Source organism: Haematobia irritans, chromosome 1 (assembly GCF_050003625.1).
Source record: "Haematobia irritans isolate KBUSLIRL chromosome 1, ASM5000362v1, whole genome shotgun sequence".
NCBI classification, from domain to species: Eukaryota; Metazoa; Arthropoda; class Insecta; order Diptera; family Muscidae; genus Haematobia; species Haematobia irritans.
In genome coordinates, this window is record NC_134397.1 from 207,634,002 (window position 1) to 207,655,256 (window position 21,255).

Consider the following 21,255-nt stretch of genomic DNA (forward strand, 5'->3'; position numbering starts at 1 on the left):
TGATTGATTTTTATGTCAATTAAAAAATTTGTTGAATCAATTAAATTCTTAATTGAATATTTTTTAAAACTCAATTAAGACTTTAATTGAAAAAAAAAATTCGTGAAATTTTTTCTGTGTATGTGAAATTATAAAAAAAAAATTATCCAACTCCAACTCATCATGTCTGGGTGTATGGGTTCATATCTGGAGGGGGCCAATTTATCTAATCATATCATATCCCCCAAATGTTACACGGGCTATCACTTGAATAAATCGTATCAGCTGTCAGGGAGATCGTTTTAGAAATGCTAGGAAACTGAAGTTGTTTGCATTACATATCAGACACCAAGAACATATTAGGGGAAAAAATAGATTTTTTTATATCGAAATACGTAAGGCGTTTCTCGTGACACACATCACATAAACTGAATTGAAAATTTTACTCATTTCTTTATGAATATTATAAAAAAAATATTTTTTGTGAAAATTAACAAAGATTTGGACAAAAAAAAAAAAACTAAAAGTGACCAAAGATTAGAATTAAAACATAAGCTAAACAAAAACAAAACTCTCATTATCGCTTCACAACCAAATGAGTGAACATGATGATAAAAACAATGAAAGCAATAATGTCACCTCGACTACCGCCACCAGCAACAACAACAACAAGCCAATATCCAATGAAACGAAACAACACGCTGTCAAGCCAACAACATCAACAGAAGTATTAAACAGTCAACCAACAAATGCTGTAAGCCATAAAAAAGTAAAAAAATCTCCTTCCACAGAGAAAAACCATCATCATCATCAGCAAGAGGAAAGTCCCTCGAATAACGAAATCATGCATAAATCACAAGCCTATCAAATGATGTCGCCACAAATGGCCACAGTTATGTCATCGAGTAAAGCTGAAACCAAATCTGGTCTAAGGTCACCCATATCGTCACCATTGACTTCACGTAAAAATCGAGGTCTACCACCGGTAAGTCCCAAATCAACACCTCCCTCAGCGCGTAAACATTATCCTTTGGCCTATAATGCCTCAACGGGAAATATATCATCGCCCATTACGATACCAGCTGTACCGCCCAGAATGATGGCAGCAGCGGCTATAGCATCGAGTCCAGCTTCTAGTCTATCGTTGTCTTCATCGACTTCGTCTCCTTCATCATCACCGCCACCACCTCCATTGCCATCGAGAGCCCCCAAAGTGGCATCGAATGGTAATAGTCATCGCCTATTAAATGAAAGTCCTGACAGTCAAGGAAAATCAATGGCTGGATCTAAAACCCCAATTGCCAGCTCCTCACCCAAATCTTTGTTGGGCAATTTATCTTCCTCCAAATTGGATTTGGATAAATTAATTGCACAACAAAAAGAATTGGAAGAGAAAACGGCAGCGGTGCAAGCTTCCACAAAATTGGATGCCTCATTCTATGATGCCGAAATTGAAATGATGAATAAATATCTGAAAAGTTTACCAGACTATAGTGAATTGGATCGTAAGCTGCATAAGGAATTTCAAGAGTGTGAAGTGCTCTATGATAAATTGAAGAAACGTCAAGCTCCTCCTCTAAGTAAATCCAATTCCCAGCAAAGTGTTATAGAATCACCCAAATCGGTAATGGTAAAACCTCCCGAAAATGGTCTAACTAAATCTACATCGATAAATTTCCATACACCCTCATCCTCCTCCTCCGTCAATGGGCCTTCGAATGCCACCACAAACTATGGCGGCGGCCAAAATCCTCGCATACAATATCCCTCGATATTTCAACAAAAACCTAAATTGCAAAGAAGTATATCCAGTTCCAATATGCCTTATAGCAGCACATCAACTCAACCCAATTCACCGGGAATACAAAGAACAAATTTCTTTGATTCCTCGCCGCATATGCATCATCCGCAGACTTTACAGGAGGAAGATAAAAATTCCCTGATGAATGGTTCCAATATGTCTCTCAATAAGCAAACCATGAATGAATTTTGGTCCGACAATTTGGCTCAAACTCAAAAACGCCAAACCCCTAAACGCTCCCTATGGAATTATGATAAAATTTGTAATCCTACGGTGGGAGCACCTCTCAAAGTTGATGCTCAAACAGCTAAAAAATTGGCCATTTTTGATCCTACCGTGGCCGAAGCAGCCCAAAAGGAATTACAAAAGCATGCAGCGGCTCAACCCAATAAACTTCAAAAGAATGCTTCCCTATCACATTTGGATCTTAAGGTTAGACAGGCGGTGACCAAAGAAGATCTCTATAAATTAATATGCAATGAGGCACCACCATCTTCTTCGCCCAAGAATGGTGGAGATATGGGTAATGGTCATTTCGCCACTAAAGTTAGTGGAAAATTATCATCAGGGCAGCAAGTGAATGGAGCATCAGCATCAGCTGCGCCTTCAACGACTCTAAACAAAAGTATATCCATGACTCATGTACCCCAAAGTCATGTTATGGCTCATCCGCAGGGCCCCACTACCAGTCAACATCCCAATGGTTTTAATCATCTGAGAAGATCATCATCGAAGACCCATATTCCCTGTTATATGAAACATTTGCCCTCTCTAAGTCGTAGCACATCGAATAGTGCTATACTCTTGCCGCCGGAACCTAAAAATTCGGAGAGTCAAGGAGGAAAACCTTTGTCAAAAGTTACCACCTCTAATCAACACTCATTGCTGTCGAAAGCAGCAGGAAGTGGCGGTGGAGGGGTCTATGTGCCATCTTCACCATCAACAGCCTCTGGTTTATCATCATCACCCAAAAATAATGATGACACCGTCAATGCAAATCCCTTAAGGGGTCTCCTCAAGAGTCTCTCAAGTTCTAATGTCTATGGAACACCTAAATATAGTCCCTTTGGTAGTGTCAATGGTAAACAACAGCAATTTTATGTGCCTGCTCAATCGAGTGATTCATCACCATTGAAACCTTTAATAATGTCGACATCTTTAATGGCTGCCAATGATGGTGATACGAAATTAGGCTCTTCCGCCTTAAACGATGAAATCATGATGTTGCGCCAGCAACAACAACAACAACAGCAGCAACAGAAACAATCACAAAATTCCTCACAAAAAGCAACAAAATTCTCCGAGTTCAAACCCAAAGAAACGGAGAAAATTGAATCACCCTCTTTGGAGCGTAAATCGGAAAAGAGCAATAGTACAATAAGCACAAGTAGTGTAACTGTCACCAATTGCTGTGCCACCCATTTGCCTCACCTGACCAAATTGACTTCAACGTTTCACATACCGCCGGCCCAAGACAAGGCAATTGCCTCGCAAACAACCTCAAGTAGTAGTAGTGGAGGAGGAGGAGGCAGTAATCAAGGTGGGGGTCCAAGTACAGGGTCAAATGCGGCTGCTGTAGTAACATCAATGCCAGCGAATGCCAACGGCACCGTCGTCGTCGGCGGTGGATACAAGATCTCAAAAACCCAAAGTGCTGCCAATTTAGAGATGTCAAAGCGTCAAAAAGACGCCGATAATAAAATCGAAAAATGCTTTAATGATATAATAAAGAAAAATCAACCAAAACAATTGGCATCGACGTCGAGCGCAACCACCAACACCACCGGTACGACGACATCATCGGGCACAGTGGCGGCAGCAGCCCCAATCTCAACATTGGTCAATGTAACAGAAATAGCCAAACAAGAGCCAAAAAATAATGAAATTAAATCACCGCAAACAATGGCTGTCAATTCGGGCAAGGTTGCGGAAACCATAAAGCCAGCAACATCAAGCACATCTGGGGCAACAACCAACACCAACAGCAATTCAACATCTCTGTCATCATCGGCAACATCCTCCAACAATTGCAGCATTGTTCAATCTCAAATTCCTGTGGCTGTGGGAAATCTTACACAAATTACCACCAAAAAGAGTTATCCCATAGGAAAATCCAGTTCCACATCTCAAATTCCCATGGCTAGTTATCAAAGGCAACCTTTATTGCAACCCATGGGTCAGCAACATGTGGCTGTTAATGATAGTCAAGGAAATAATTCCAACTCATCTTATCCTCAACAAAAGAAAACTTTTCTCAATTGGTCTTCTTTTGCCTGCAATACCAATGATCCCAATTATACACAACAACAGAAATTGCAACAATGCAGTTCGGCAACAAATGTTGCCAAGAAAATGCAACATTTTCAGCAACATGCAAATTTATCAACATTTAAACCGGCCAATGGTTTGCATACATTTATGCAAAAGTCTAACAAAGAAAATAAATTTGTTAATCAACAACAACAGCAGCAGCAACAAACAGCTCAACAACAACAACAATTTATTAATCAACAGCAACAGGCCCCTCAGCAGCATACCTCGGCCTTTGTGGTCTATCCCTCGAGAAGTAAAAATCCTTTAACACATTCGGCCTCATTTTCGGCTGTACAAAGACCAATGACAGTGCAATTACATTTGGGACAATTACCGGTGGCTGCTCAACAACAACTCCAAAAACAACAACAACAACAATTGCAAGATCATAAGCAATATCCTGTCAATAACTTTGGCAATATAGTGCAGCAACAACATGGTCAGACTACAAATCCGGCAGGTGAAAGAAAAATTTTACAAACCTTCGATAGCTATTATAGCAAGGCCACAGCAGAGCAACAAAAATATTTTCAACAAAAAGCTGCTGCTGCTGCGGCAAATAATGGCAATGTTGCTGGACCTGGTGTGGTGGGAGGTGGCATTACACGCTTCATGCATCAACAACCACCTGCAAATCATCCTTTAATGCAATCGGCTTCGGCCTCGGCTCTTAGCTTTTATCAAACACAACCACCTCAACATACCAATCAAGTATTTCAAACAAATCGTCATCCTTCGCAACAACAGCATCTGCATCAAAATGTACAACAACAACCACCGCATCAAGGTTTTATGTATGCGCAACATGTTGCACCACCACAGCAACATCATCCTTTGCAACAGAGCAGTTCTATGATATTCACTAATTCAAAATCGAATAATCTTATGTCAAAATCTGCTCTAGGTTTACACTATACATCATCATCTGAGGTGAATTCTTTTAAGTTTTCTCTATATATGTTGTGCCTATGTTTTGTCGATGTCCTTTCGTTGTTCAATATTGTTGCTGCAACATGTTTGGATGTTTTTTTTTTTTCGGTGTGACCAAATACAAATGTTAACAATAATGCTATAATGCTGATAACTTCTGAAAGCTGATTTTGGAAAAAATTACTAATGTTTCACAACAAAATTTTGCTTTGCATGAGTTTTACCCCTCCGTCTAAATGCAAAATTAATCATAAAAGGTTTGTTTATGAGATATTTTTTTAGAGAATATAAAAATTTTAAGTATATAGTATAAAACATTTTTAATTATTGAAATTATTTTTTTAATACACATTCTAATAGAATTAAAATAATTTTAAGATTCTATTACTAAGTTTTATGGGTTTTAATTTTTATTTAATTTTTTATTTATTTTTTAAACGCCATCTCTCTTGGGATATGTTTTCTTCTTTTTTTTTTTGTAATTTAAGATACATTATCCATTCTCTAGAGCAATTTCTTTTGCGCTAGAAATTTGTTAATGTCTTTCATATAATTTTGTTTTTATATTTATCCATTTCTCCGAAGGAAATAATTTTCTATTAAAACTGCGTATAAGTTTAATTGGTAGCACGCCTATTCAGTCCATTGTGATCCTATGCGTACGATTTATTAAATTGTATTTAAAAAAAGTATACGCTCCCTCTATCAGAGAGTTTTTGTTACATCTTCAGTATCATGTAAAAGTTCATTCAAATGATATTCTCAGATTAAAATTATTGATTTATAAATTTGTTTTCTTACAGAGGTCATAGGGTATGATCTTCATTATTACAGGTGATAGTCTTAGTATGTGATTTTTGAAAGATATGAAGAGAAGAAGATGGGATCACTATTTCAGATGATATTTCTACATTAGGATTATTCCAGATTATATTCCCACGTTAGGGTTATTACTCGTTTAGTTTTAACCACTTTTTTTCTTCTACAGAGACCATGTAGCGTATGATTAACATTAATACTGGAGGCCTACCAGGCGTATGATTTTTTTTTTAACTGTACAAAATAAAAAGTATACGAATCTGTGACATAGTAACTAGGAATTATAGAAGAATTATACAATTTTGTTTTATACAGAGAAATGACCCAATTTTTCAATTCTTCAAAATGGGAATTATATAGGACAACAAATGTGATCATTGCATTCTTCTGATTGATTGATTAAATCAGTCTCGTTCTGTAATATATATTGGTTTTTGTTTCGCTTAAATTCACCCGTTAATATTTTGGTATATTCACCTCATAAAACCTTTTTATTTAAAATAATTGATAATGAGAAAATCTTTGCACTCTGTTTGTTTATTTTCGTAATACCCCAAAATTAATCCGAGCACTATTACGAGCAATTTTTAAGGTCCTATTCCTATATTTGATTGTGGCACCATTAGTTCTACTCACTTTTCTTCTACAGAGGCCATGTAGCGTATGATTAACATTAATAATGATGGCCTACAAGGCGTATGATTATTTTAGACTGCACAAACTAAAAAGTATACGAACTTATTACAGAGTAATTAGGAATTATGGTATAAAATAATTAGACAATAGCTGTATAAAAAAAAACCGAAAAATACCTAATTTTTCACTTTGTTGAAATCGAAATTATATAGTATATAGGCTAATAAACGTGGCCATTGCACTTCCACAATTTTATTATTTCAACTTGATTGGTTAATTCAGTCTGGTTCCGTTCAATACTCATAATGGTTATTTGTTTTTGTTTCGTTTAAATCCATCAGCTAATTTTTTGGTATATTCACCTTATAATAAAAACCATTTTCATCTAATATAATTGCTAATGGGAAGATTTTTGCCTTTCTGTTGTTTGTTTATTTTCGTTATACCTTCAAAAATTAATCCGAGCACTATTGCACATCATATTGCCGCATTAAGATTATGACTCCAGTAGGTCTGGTACATGTTCTTCTACAGAGACCATGTAGCGTATGATTAACATTAATACTGATGACCTACCAGCGTATGGTGTTTTTTTAGACGGCACAAAATAAAAAGTATACGAACCAATGACTGAATAATTAGGAATTATAAAAGAATTATACATTTTCGTTCTATATAGAAAAAAAAAAAATAAAAAATCACCTAACTTTTTACTTGTTGAAATGGCAAAATATATAAGGCCAATGCATTCTCACAATTTATCTATACCAAGTTTGGTTAACAAAGTGTTGTTCTGTTTAATATTCCTGATGGATATTTGTTTTTGTTTCGCCTAAATGCATCCGCTAATATATTGATATATTAACCTTTCCAAAGCCTGATTAGTGAGATGGTTTTTGCCTTCTGCTGATTGATTGTTTATTTTCGTAATTCCTCCAAAATTAATCCAAGAATTATTTTCGATAATATTCTTACATTAGGAATGTGGCACCATTAGTTCTAGTCAGTTTCTTTCTACAGAGACAATGTTGCGTATGATTAACATTAATACTGGTGACCCACCAGGCGTATGGTTTGTTTTAGATGGCACAAAATAAAAAGTATACGAACTAATGGCAGAATAAATAGGAATTATAAATTCGATATGAAACAGAGAAAAAACCAAATTTTTTTTTAATATTATATGGAATTATAAAGAATTAGACAATTTTGTTGTATGTATATCGAATTAACCGAAAAATTCGCCTAAGAGTAAACTTTGTTGAAATAAGACATAGGAAAATAAATGTGGCCATTGCACTCTCACAATTTATCTATTCGAAATTGATTGATTAATTCAGTCTCGGTCTGTTTAATATTCGTTTAAATTCACCCGCTAATATGTTGGGTATATTCACCTGATAATAAAAGCCGTTTTCACTTAATGGCTAATGAAAAGGTTTTTGCCCTTCTGGTGTTTTGTTTGTTTTTATTCATAGAAAGAAATTGTAATCTTTATTTAGTTATGTTATTATTATATATTTGACACTTGTTTCATAGACATGAATTTCAATTTAATAAAACTTTTGTATTGTTTGCAAATAAAATTTAAAAAATATCTATGACATGGGAATTTCTTTTGTTTACATCAATGTGGCCAATATCGTGGTTGGCTTTATAATTTTTTATAACTCGTTATGGTCTTAACAAAATATTTTAAGTTCAAAATACTTATAAGCATTATAATTCTTTATACGTGATGATTTTTATATGTGAAAGCAGCAACAAGCTTAAAAACAATATACTGACAATTTTATGGGATTTTGTACAAAGGAAAAGTGTCAAAAATATAATGATCTCTTTGCACGTCCCATAATTGTGAAGTACATTATTTTTATAGCGTTTCTCATAGGCAAAGGTTTTAATCTACCAAAAAATATATTACATTACATTTATGATTAATATTTTCAGTACTATAGCGTATGATTAATATAAACTGCAAATAAAAATTAATAACACGTATACGCTCTATGATGATTTCAAAGTTTCTTTGTGTTATAACCTATTTAAATGTTTTATACGTATGTGTGTTTGTGTTATTTTTTTTACTTAACATAAACACTTTTTTAAGGACACACAACAAAAACTGAAAACAACTATTCTTTTTTGGTTATTCCTAAATAAATTAAAACTCATCGTATGATTGCTCAGCATATGGCTGAAGTATGATTAATATCAATGTATGTTCACTAAGCCAAAAATAAAAAACCATACGTCACGTATGGCGCAAAGAGGCTACGCAAATAAATTGGACAACATTAATTTTGGCAAATCTTTACAATGTTTTTGATCGTTTGTATTGGGGAAACTGATGTTATGGTCCTATTTATTTAGTCTGTTTTTTTTGTTCCTTAGGTTTCTGTTTTTTGCCTTCATCTTCATTTTGAGTCATAACCACTTGCTTTTATTTTGGTGTTTTTGGTCCGTTGAATTTATTTCTTCTTATTTTTTGTTGATTTGATGATCATGATGATTACACCGAAAGAAATTAAGATTTTCTATGATGTCTAAAAGATATTCAATCTTATAACTAAGAAAATTTTAAATTTTATTTCTATAGAAAATGTTGTCAACATTTTATTTCTAATAGAGAATTATGTCAAAATGCTATTTCTAATAAAAATTTTTGTCAAAATCTTATTTTTATAGAAAATTTTGTCAAAATTTTCTTTTTATAGAAAATTTTGTCAAAATTTTATTTCTATAGGAAATTTTGTCAAAATTTTATTTCTATAGAAAATTTTGTCATTTATTTTATTTCTAATAAAAGTTTTTGTCAAAATTTTATTTCTAATAAAATTTTTTGTCAAAATCTTATTTTTATGGAAAATTTTGCCAAAAATTTATTTCCATAGAAAATTTTGTCAAAAATTTATTCCTAAAAATTTTGTCAAATTTTTTTTCTATCGAAAATTTTGTCAAAATTTTATTTCTATTAGAAAATTATGTCAAAATTTTATTTCTAATAAAAATGGTTGTCATAATCTTATTTTTATAAATTGTTGTCATAATCTTATTTTTATAAATTCAAAATTTTATTTCTAATAGAAAATTATGTCAAAAATTTATTTCTATAGAAAATTTTGTAAAAATTTTATTTCTATAAAAAAATTCGTAAAACTTTTATTTTATAGAAAACTTTGTCAAAATTTTATTTCTATAGGAAATTTTTTCAAAATTTTATTTCTATAGGAAATTTTGTCAAAATTTTATTTCTATAGGAAATTTTGTCAAAATTTTATTTCTTTACAAAATTTCGTCAACATTTTATTTCTATACAAAATTTTGTCAAGATTTTATTTCTAATAGAAAATTATGTCAAAAATTTATTTCTATAGAAAATTTTGTCAAAAATTTTTTTCTTTAGAAAATTTTGTCAAAATTTTATTTCTTTGGAAAATTTTGTCAAAATTTTATTTCTATAGAAAATTTTGTCAAAATTTTATTTCTAATAGAAAATTTTGTCAAAATTTTATTTCTATAGAAAATTTTATCAAAATTTTATTTCTATAGAAAATTTTGCCAAAATTTTATTTCTATAGAAAATTTTGTCAAAATTTTATTTCTAATAGAGAATTATGTAAAAATTTTTTTTCTAATAAAAATTTTTATCAAAATTTTATTTTTGTAGAAAATTTCTAATAGAGAATTATGTCAAAATTTTATTTCTAATAAAATTTTTTGTCAAAATCTTATTTTTATAGAAACTTTTGTCAAAATTTTATTTTTATAGAAAATTTTGTCAAAATGTTATTTCTATATGAAATTTTCTCAAAATTTTATTTCTATAGAAAATTTTGTCAAAATTTTATTTCTAATAGAAAATTATGTCAAAATTTTATTTCTAATAAAATATTTTGTAAAAATCTTATTTTATAGAAAATTTGGTCAAAAATTTATTTCTATAGAAAATTTTGTCAAAATGTCATTTCTATAGAAAATTTCGTCAAAATTTTATTTCTAATAGAAAATTTTGTCAAAATTTTATTTCTATAAAAAATTTTGTAAAAATTTCATTTCTATAGAAAATTTTGTCAAAATTTTATTTCTACAGAAAATTTTGTTGAAATTTTATTTCTATAGGAAATTTTGTCAGAATTTTATTTCTATAGAAAATTTTGTCAAAATTGTATTTCCATAGAAAATTTTGTCAAAATTTTATTTCTATAGAAAATTTTGTCAAAATCTTATTTTTATAGAAAATTTTGTCAAAATTTTATTTCTATAGGAAATTTTGTCAAAATTTTATTTCTATAGACAATTTTGTCAAAATTTTATTTCTAATCGAAAATTTTGTCAAAATTTCATTTCCATAGGAAATTTTGTCAAAATTTTATTTCTATAGAAAATTTTGTCAAAATTTTATTTCTATAGAAAATTTTATCAAAATTTTATTTCTATAGAAAATTTTGTCAAAATTTTATTTCTAATCGAAAATTTTGTCAAAATTTCATTTCCATAGGAAATTTTGTCAAAATTTTATTTCTATAGAAAATTTTGTCAAAATTTTATTTCTATAGAAAATTTTATCAAAATTTTATTTCTATAGAAAATTTTGTCAAAATTTTATTTCTATAGAAAATTTTATCAAAATTTTATTTCTATAGACAATTTTATCAAAATTTTATTTCTATAGAAAATTTTGTCAAAATTTTATTTCTATAGGAAATTTTGTCAGAATTTTATTTTTATAGAAAATTTTGTCAAAATTTTATTTCTATAGAAAATTTTGTCAAAATTTTATTTCTATATAAAATGTTTTCAACATTTTATTTCTATAGAAATTTTTGTCAAAATTTTATTTCTATAGGAAATTTTGTCAAAATTTTATTTCTATAAAAAATTTTGTTAAAATTTCATTTCCATAGAAAATTTTGTCAAATCCTAACCTATATAATAAATTACATATATATGAACTTACTACAATTTGTCCGGACATATATAAAATGATGTTATGCTGTTGCACCACTATTTGGTCCCATATGTCGAATAATTAATTTAATTAAAAAGACCATCGTACGTATGATTGTTGTGAATACCTGTATAAAGTATACGCAATGATGATAACAGTGTCTAAGAAAACTTTTAAATTTGAAGAATTGTGAGCTAACTAGAATAGTGCTAGCGGAATAGAAGAGATATTTATAGTTCCCTAAAAGCAAAATTATTTATTAGTATTATTTTTATTTATTTAGTTATTTTAGTAAAAAAATATTAATTCATATGGTTTATTGTTGTTAAAATTTCTCCTATAATTTCTATCTGTGTTTTTTTTCACAATCAAACCCAATGACACTGCTAATGACAATGTTGTTGTACAACTAATGTGTGTATTTCCAATATAATGCAACATCTAATAGAGAAGAAGAACACCACCAAAAGCCTCATCAAAACCATGCCTCCTGCATCAAATTGGACACATGTGTCCAAATTGGCGGCTATAATTAAAATTTGTAGTTGTTGTTTTGTAATGCTTCTTCTTGAGTTTTCTTGTGCTATCGGTTCCTTGTTTTTCACACACACCACAAAAAACAAAAACACCCGAACATTGGATGTTTTCATGTAAACAACACAAATAGCATCTTTTTTTCTCTTGTTTTTACTATATTGTTGTAGCGAACACGGCAAATAAAAGAAAAACAACAACGCAAATAGTGGCGAAGTTCATTTTTGGATTTAAATTTATCCATTTGCGACATTTGGCCAAATGTTTTCTGAAGCTTAGAAGACCACGAAAAGAAAAACGACTCACATACAGACACTAACGACCAAATGCTAAATTCAGTGAGATTAGTCATATTCTAATGGCTGGTCTCCTTTTTGTTGGATGTGTGTGTGTTTTTTTTTACAAGTTTTTGTTAGGTATATTTAAACCTCAACAAAGATAAATTATTAAAATTTATATATTTTGCAAAATTTTATTATTATTTTTTATTTTACACAAATGGTACAAAATATTTTCTAATTTTTATAGCTTTTCTGAGAACCTATTAAAATGTCTAAAATATTAAGGTTTTCTAGTATAAAAAATATATAATGGAAGTGCAATGTGAAAGAAAAAATTTTGAGCACAAGTGAAAGTTCCGTTTGTTGATTTTTCAAATAATGCCGCCTAAACAAAATATTAGTTTTCTCATTCTGCAGAATTGGAGAAGTTTCGGATTTTTTTAATTTATAAGTTATATTTCTATTTAATCATAAGTATACCATAGAATCAATCCCAGACTACAACAAAAATTACTTTCAAGTTTTTAAAGACTCCGCTATAAGGAGGTCCCACCCCATTAGGTGAAGAAAAGATTCAGTCTTATCTACCATGCAATACATTTAACCCTTTGACTACCGTTGTCCACTTAGGAGGACATTCGAAAACGACAACAAACTCTATTTCCCCACTTTCGATTTATTTCTCGAAGTTATTTTAAAGTAGAGATTTTATTCGAAATCAGCTATAAACATATTCCATATAGGAGGTGGGCACTAAAATGTATTTTTATAAAATGTATTTATATAAATTTTATAAATGGACATTTATAGAAAAACTATAGCTTATATTATTTCGGATTCTTTTTGTGAATTTTTTTTCTCAGATTTCGATAGATATTTTAGACCAAATAGCGTCTATTTTCGGCTATTTAGTCGCACTTAAAGAATCAAGTTTTCAGAACAAACTCATATATCTCTTGATTGAGGAAGGTTCTCAAAATTACAAATTTTTTCTAGAAGTAAAAAAGAAGAAAAATTAAAGTGTTTTAACATTCGTTTCATTTTGGTAGTGAAAGGGTTAAATTGTTACTGAGTAATTTACAGATCATTAATATTTTATTTTTGTTTGATATTTGTGATTGACTAGCGAAATTCTCTGTTGAATAATTCTGCTCAAAGCTAATTTTAAATAATTTTCTAAATTATATAAAAAAATAAATAAAATATATTATAAAAAATTTAACAAACATTAATTTCAATTTCCTTTTCCAAATATACTGCCTATGAGCAAAATTCATTTACCTGTTCATATGAAATCTTTCAATTGAAAGCAATTCCATTGCGAGTTAAAAAAAATACGACAAAAAACTGTAGCCTACTTTTAGGCTCTTGGCTAAAATTCGCCAAATTTATTTTTATTTGCTATTGCCATAGATGTGTATTGGCTAAATTATATTTGAATTTTGTGTTTGTGTGTGTGCGTTTTGTTTTTTTTTTTTTTTATATTTTGACGTGAACACTTGGTGGATTTCATTCAAGAAATATTTCCATTAAGGGGCAATAATGTCACTCATTTTTTTTATTTATAATAAACGCATTTCCATATGGATTTGCTCATTTTATTTAGTTTGCTTTTGGGGTTCATTGATGAAAATCAGGTTAATTATTTATTTGATATTTTCCCTGTCATATTGCGGCTATTAAAAATTTAATTTTAATGGAAATGTTCTTTCAAAAAAATATAAAAATGAAAAATTTTAAGCATTTTGTTGGTTGATGATTTTTATTATATAGAGTATAAAGAAAAAGTATTAAAATTTGAAAATTTATTAAAAAAAAAAAATATTTCAAAAATGAATAAAGAAAAAAAATTAATTCAAATTAAGCGTTATTAAGAGATAATTTTTATTTAGCTTCATTAGACTTTAACTGTCAACAGAATTTAAATAGCGGATAATTTTTCTTCCGGTTAACTTTGACCGGATTTTTTTTTTTAAATAGTTCAGAACATAGTAACACCTGACTACAATTTACTTTGAAATCAGTTAATAAAAAATTTCAAGAATATATTTTTTAAGATAATATTTATGGGAAAATGAATATGGACAGTAGCAGTTATTGATGACTTTTTCTTGTGTTCGTAATATTAATCTTCTATAATAAAAAATTTTAGTTCATATTATTTATATTTTTACCATTACAACTACGTGGACATAACAGGTTGGCTGATTAGTCCCCGGTCTAACAAAGAAAAACACATTTTTTTTGTCAAAATTCGTTTTTATTATTCAACATAGTTCCCTTCAAAAGCGATACAACGATTATAACGATCTTCCAATTTTTTGATACCATTTTGGTAGTACTCCTTCGATTTTGCCTCAAAATAGGCCTCAGTTTCGGCCAATTTTTTGATACCATTTTGGTAGTACTCCTTCGATTTTGCCTCAAAATAGGCCTCAGTTTCGGCGATCACCTCTTCATTGCAGCCAAATTTTTTCTCTGCCAGCATCCTTTTGAGGTCTGAGAACAAGAAAAAATCGCTGGGGGCCAGCTCTGGAGAATACGATGGGTGGGGAAGCAATTCGAAGCCCAATTCATGAATTTTTGCCATCGTTCTCAATGACTTGTGGCACCGTGCGTTGTCTTGGTGGAACAACACTTTTTCTTCTTCATATGGGGCCGTTTTGCCGCGATTTCGACCTTCAAACGCTCCAATAACGCCATATAACAGTCACTATTGATGTTTTTCCCTTCTCAAGATAATCGATAAAAATTATTCCATGCGCATTCCAAAAAACAAAGGCCATTACTTTGCCAGCGGACTTCTGCGTTGTTCCACGCATCGGAGACGGTTCACCGGTCGCTGTCCACTCAGCCGACTGTCGATTGGACTCAGGAGTGTAGTGATGGAGCCATGTTTCATCCATTGTCAGATATCGACGGAAAAACTCGCGAGTATTACGAGTTAACAGCTGCAAACACCGCTCAGAATCATCAACACGTTGTTGTTTTTGGTCAAATGTGAGCTCGCGCGGCACCCATTTTGCACAGAACTTCCGCATATCCAAATATTGATGAATGATATGACAAACACGTTCATTTGATATCTCAAAGACCTCGGCTATCTCGATCAACTTCATTTCACGGTCATTCAAAATCATTTTATGGTTTTTTTTGATGTTTTCGTCGGTAACCACCTCTTTCGGGCGTCCACTGCCTTCACCGTCCTCCGTGCTCATTTCACCACGCTTGAATTTTGCATACCAATCAATTATTGTTGATTTTCCTGGGGCTGAGTCCGGAAACTCATTATCAAGCCAAGTTTGTCTTCCACCGTATTTTTCCCTTTCAGAAAACAGTATTTTATCAAAACACGAAATTCCATTTTTTCCCATTTTTTTCACAATAACAAAAGAGCTTCACAAAAGACGCTCTATCTCACAAACTAATTGACTTACAGACGTCAAATTTTGACACCAATCATTTGAAGGTTGGTACTATATAAAAATAATATGCATTTAATACTAGCGACTAAACGTTTTAGTAAATTTGTTAATTTAGTTTTTAAAATTCACAAAAACTCTTAAAAGTAGTTTATTAATATTACTTATACGTCACCGCGACCAATAGGTATACGCAGCCTTGGCCCAGCAAAAAAATTTGGAAGTTCTTCCAAAGGCACAACATTAAAAGCACTTCCAGACATGCACTCCCCATGATGTTCTTTATTTTAACTACCCAGGAAGTTCTTTTAATTCAACTTTTTATAACTTCGTTTTTTCATACTTTTCATGGGTAATTTTGACTTTTGTTGTTTCAAATAGTTTAAAAACAGAGTAAGAATTCATAAAATGATACAAATCATTTAAATTTTGTCGAAAAAAATGCTAGATCCATTCTAGAAAAATTGTGCATTTTTGAAAATATTTGAAGTCAAACGTTTCCGACAAGCGTTAGAATCCATTAAAAATTATAAAAATTATTTATTTGACAAAATATCACAGAATTTTTTAATTTACATCCAAAACATTGAATTCGGATCACACCTAAAGAAGTGATGCAAATTCAGTGCAACGGCTGTTGAAGTGGAGGACTTCCGTCCTATGACAAGCCCATGTTAAATTCATCGCTTCTGCGTCAATTTTGCACCACTTCCGGATCCAAAAAGAACATTTTAATTACTTTTTTGGCGACACTTTTTTTGCTGGGTAGAAAGTATTCATTTCACTTAACATAATTTTAGTTATTTTAAAATAAATGTTGGGAACCACCGTGGTGCAATGGTTAGCATGTCCGCCTTGCATACACAAGGTCGATTCCTGCTTCGACCGAACACGAAAAAGTTTTTCAGCGGTGGATTATCCAATATCAGTAATGCTGGTGACATTTCTGAGGGTTTCAAAGCTTCTCTAAGTGGTTTCACTGCAATGTGGAACGCCGTACGGACTCGGCTATAAAAAGGAGGTCCCTTGTCATTGAGCTTAACATGGCATCGGGCAGCACTCAGTGATAAGGGAGAAGTTCACCAATGTGGTATCACAATGGACTGAATAGTCTAAGTGAGCCTGATACATCGGGATGCCACCTAACCTGACCTAAAATAAATGTTAAAAACTTAAATAATACTTATACTTCTACTCTTATAAGATACTAGGATGACTTTGTTCAAAGAATACAAAATGTGGTAAAACTATTGCGGTTAGGTTAAAGTGGCAGCCCTATTAAGATTCAGGCTCACATAGACTATTCAGTCCATTCGGTTACTCTTAGATATATATATTTTTACATTTTCTTAATTAATGGTAGAAAATACATACCTAAAAATTTGTTAATAGTTATAATATGTACAATATTTTTGCATTGTGTGTAGTAATAATTTTTTATCAACATTCATTTATGGGGTTTAAATTAATAATATGTATACGTTACCATAGTGACATTAATTTTAATAAGTATACGCAACCTGGGAAAATATTAAATAACCACATATGTCGCACAAGGACAACTTCATTATCGAAATTTATGTTAGAGAAACAATAAATGGAAAAAATGAAGTTAGAAAATGTATAAATCGAGGAGAGAGAATATACAAGTAATATTTATAGATAAGTTAATTTTGTATAGGATAACTGTAATACATCCTGTACAAAATTTACTTATCTATAAATATTACTTGTATATTCTCTCTCCTCGATTTATACATTTTCTAACTTCACATCACACAGAGTATGGAAACCAATTTCTTCTTAATATACACATATTTACCACAATACTCAATTCACTTTTATATTTATTCTTTATATTCACCCATAGCCCATTAAATTCTAGTTAATATATACATTTTCTTTTGTTAATTTTAAAAATAGAAAATATTCTCTAGCCTGAATGCAATTTCTTCATTTTCCACCGAAAATCAGGTCAAGGCACACGCATTGTGGTAGGTGAGGGAGAGTTTATTTACATGAAATATATTTTTGGAGGAAACAAAAGATAAGTAAACAAATGACAGAAAACCAAAACAATCAATGAATAATAAACAAACACAAAAAAGAAAGATTATAGACATGTCTTTATTTTGAAATATAAAAGGTCAGTTCAGTGATCTTACAGATCTTTTAGTTAGATTATAGGGGTCACTTTGTTTCAAATAAAACGATATATCCCATTGAAAATAGTTTTTCTAGAATTTTTGTCTTTTATTGATAGGCTAAAAAAAGTTTTTCCATTATTCTATTGGCCTTGAAATGTAAAAGACGATTCTCTTTTTCTAAAAGGGCTAACATTTGTACAACTATAAGAGATTTACACACCCTAAAGAGAATCAAGAGAAAAAAAATGAATTAAACATTTTGCGAAATAAAACATAATCTCATGTGAAAATTGTCCATGAACATTCTTCAAAGAACATTTTTTTTTTAATTAATAATTTACATTATCTATAAATTTTATATCATTTGATAGTCTCAATTTAATTTTCAATAATCTATCTTCTAGGAATATTTGTAAAATTATTTGCCAATGAAAATCTTTTGTTCAAAAATAATTCGATTATATTTTTCGAAATTTTCATTTTGTATGAATTCTCGCTGAAATAAAAATTTCATCTTCGTTGACTACTCCATTAATAAATAAAATTTGTTAGATTTTTATATAGCTGAAATTGTTTTTAATTTAATTTTGAAATTTCAATGCAATTTAAGAGACACCCCTTTTCAACTTAATTTGGCCACATAGGTATTTTTTTTCTGTTTCTTAAGAGAGGGCAAAGAGAACCACACACAAACACTTTTCGAAAATATCCCTCCCAACAATCACTATTCTAATTCTAATGATCATTTACCAGAGAAGAGATTTCCTTTGCAAATATATACACGAAAACATGAAGAATATTTTGTTCTTTTGCCAAAAATTGATCTCATTTCAGTATGAAAACGAAACAAAAATTTTTATGATTTTAGTATTGTGTAAAACGTGTCTACATTCGTAAATAAGTACGAAAGGCAGGGATAAAATAAAATCGCAAAAAACTACGGTTACTGGTCAAATATAGAGAATATATTAAAAATATTAAATTGCTAATTGAAAATAAATTTTGTATATCTTTGTTTTCGTTTTTTTTTTTTTTTTTTTTTTTGTTAAGAAAAAAATATAAAGAAACCAACGTTTTAAAGTAAATATATATTGAAAAAAAAAAAATCTCCAACCGTGGAAAAGTGCATAAAAATAAAATTTTATTTGTATACAGAAAATATTAACAACAATTTTTGTTTTTGAATTCGCCCCCAAAGAAAAGTGAAGCGAATAATGTAAATTCATAATGAGTTTTCACCTCTATTTAGTGCGGAAATCTGTGTCACCTAAATTGCATTGCCAAAGAGTAAAATACATATATATATATTTTTTTTTTCAAAATTTCAAAAGTGTTGAATTTAAAATGAGATCAGATAAACCATTTATTATAGAATGCAATTAGAATTTTTTAAAAGTGATTCATGGGGCCGAAATTAAACAAATCCCCAGCAAAGAAAAAGTTTAATGCAATTTAAGAATTTCCTCAAGCAAAATTGGAATTTTTAAAATTTACTGTGTGTGTGTGATCTAAAGAGAGTTATTATTTGCAACCTTATATAAATATTTTCTAAAGAAAATGTTTTTTTTTTTTCTTCTTATTTGTTAAAAAATGAATCATTTCCTTAATTCTTGTATTAACAAAATTCACTGACAAAACGTTAATGAACTTGTCATTGAAGTATATTTGAAAATTTCGAGAATTTTGTTTTTTTTACATTGGCCTTTGATTTATTGAAATTAACTTAAAATAAAAAAAATGCTCAAATGTCCCACACTTCTTTTATCTAAGTGGCTAGGAAGATTCATATTTCTTAATTTTATTTATTTTTAAATCGGAAATTTCCAAGTGTTTTAAAAAACGAGGGTCGCTAGAAAATTGTGTGATATTTTTGTAGGAAAAACACGCTACTGCTTAATTTTAATTTCGAATAAGTGTTGACTTAGGTTAGGTTAAAGTGGCAGCCCGATTAAGATTCAGGCTCATTTAGACTATTCAGTCCATTGTGATAGTGTTGACTTCATCCTTGTTTTTCATTAAATTATCTGAGGTACATTAGGGCGTATAATTATAATTAATTTTTGTACTAAAGGGCGTATACGTATTACATGGTGCGTATACTTATTCGGAAATGAAAGTGAAATCTAGAAAACCTATTTTGAAAACATACTCTATTGATCAAGTTCCTTAATCTACTTTGTCCATAAAGCTCGAATGATAATTAACTGTAAATTAAAATATTTTGAGAAAGTTTTTAAAAATGTACCAGATAGAAATGATCCAAGATCAAAGTCGCCTTTTGTTAACTACGCAAATTATTTTTGTGCAACAAACATGCCTAGGATATCTACGTGGGCACCGCGTTTGCCCCGAGCGGATGCGGCTGTTTTTGAACCTCGATGAAAAGTAGATATCGACAGTGCCAATTTCCTCCAGAATATTCCATTCCTCGGCCTGAAAAATAATGAACAAATAATATATCAAAAAAATATTTTGTAAAAGGAAAAGGAGTTCTTTTGAATGAATATAAATATTTTGCTAAAAAAAATCGTTCTAAAATAATATTAACTCAAGACATTATTTTATTAAAACTGTTTTTGGGATAATTAATATTTTAATTAAAACCTTAAACATTTTCAATAATCCTCCAAAATGGCTTAATATATTAATTTCTTTAAAAATTTGTAGGTTTTGACCAAATTCTTAAATATTGTGGTGATATTTTTGACGTGAATAAATTTGATTAGAATTTGAAGGAGCACTGGTACCAATTGGGAGTGTTTGCTTTAGTAGGTCGAACATAAAATCTGAATTATTAATTTTCTTTATTTTGTCAGTCTTAAAATTTTCTCGTATTTGTGGGTATGCTTTTATTAAAATATTTTCTGCTCTAAGATTTTCTCGTTACGATGCGTATACTTATTATTTATTAGAGTGCATTGGTCGTATACTTGTTATTAATTATAAAACCATTGAGGCGTGTACTTATTTGTTTCTCGTTACGGTGCGTATACTTATTATTAATTAGAGTACATTGGGACGTATACTTATTATTAATTGCAAACCATTGCGGTGTATACTTATTTTTAATGGCTACCAATTTAGTGAACTAATAGAATTTACCATTGTATTTAGTTTCATAAAATAAATTCTGAAGCTTTATTGAAATTATTCCAATAATTCCAAAATGACATCAATAAAAACTAAATTATAATGTTCCATGAATTTTCTAATGCATCCTTGTAAAGAATGATGATTTGTGAAAGAATTTTATTAGAATTCGAAGGAGTGTTTGCTTTTACCAGGCCGAACAAAAACCTTGAATTATTGCATTAATTTCATTATTTTGCTATGATAACAGGTTGGCTGATAAGTCCCCGGTCTAACAAAGAAAAACACATTTTTTTTGTCAAAATTCGTTTTTATTCAACATAATTCCCTTCAAGAGCGATACAACGATTAT

At 30.2% G+C, this 21,255-nt stretch overlaps 1 protein-coding gene across 1 annotated transcript in view; it reads left to right on the forward strand.

Annotated features, from left to right (window-relative positions):
- Doa (CDC like kinase darkener of apricot) overlaps positions 1–21,255 on the forward strand; it is a 93,740-nt gene that overhangs the window by 21,039 nt on the left and 51,446 nt on the right. The window contains exon 3 of the mRNA XM_075292681.1: positions 675–5,023. Within this exon, the coding sequence (XP_075148796.1) occupies positions 675–5,023 (4,349 nt within the window). The remainder of the gene's footprint in view (positions 1–674; positions 5,024–21,255) is intronic.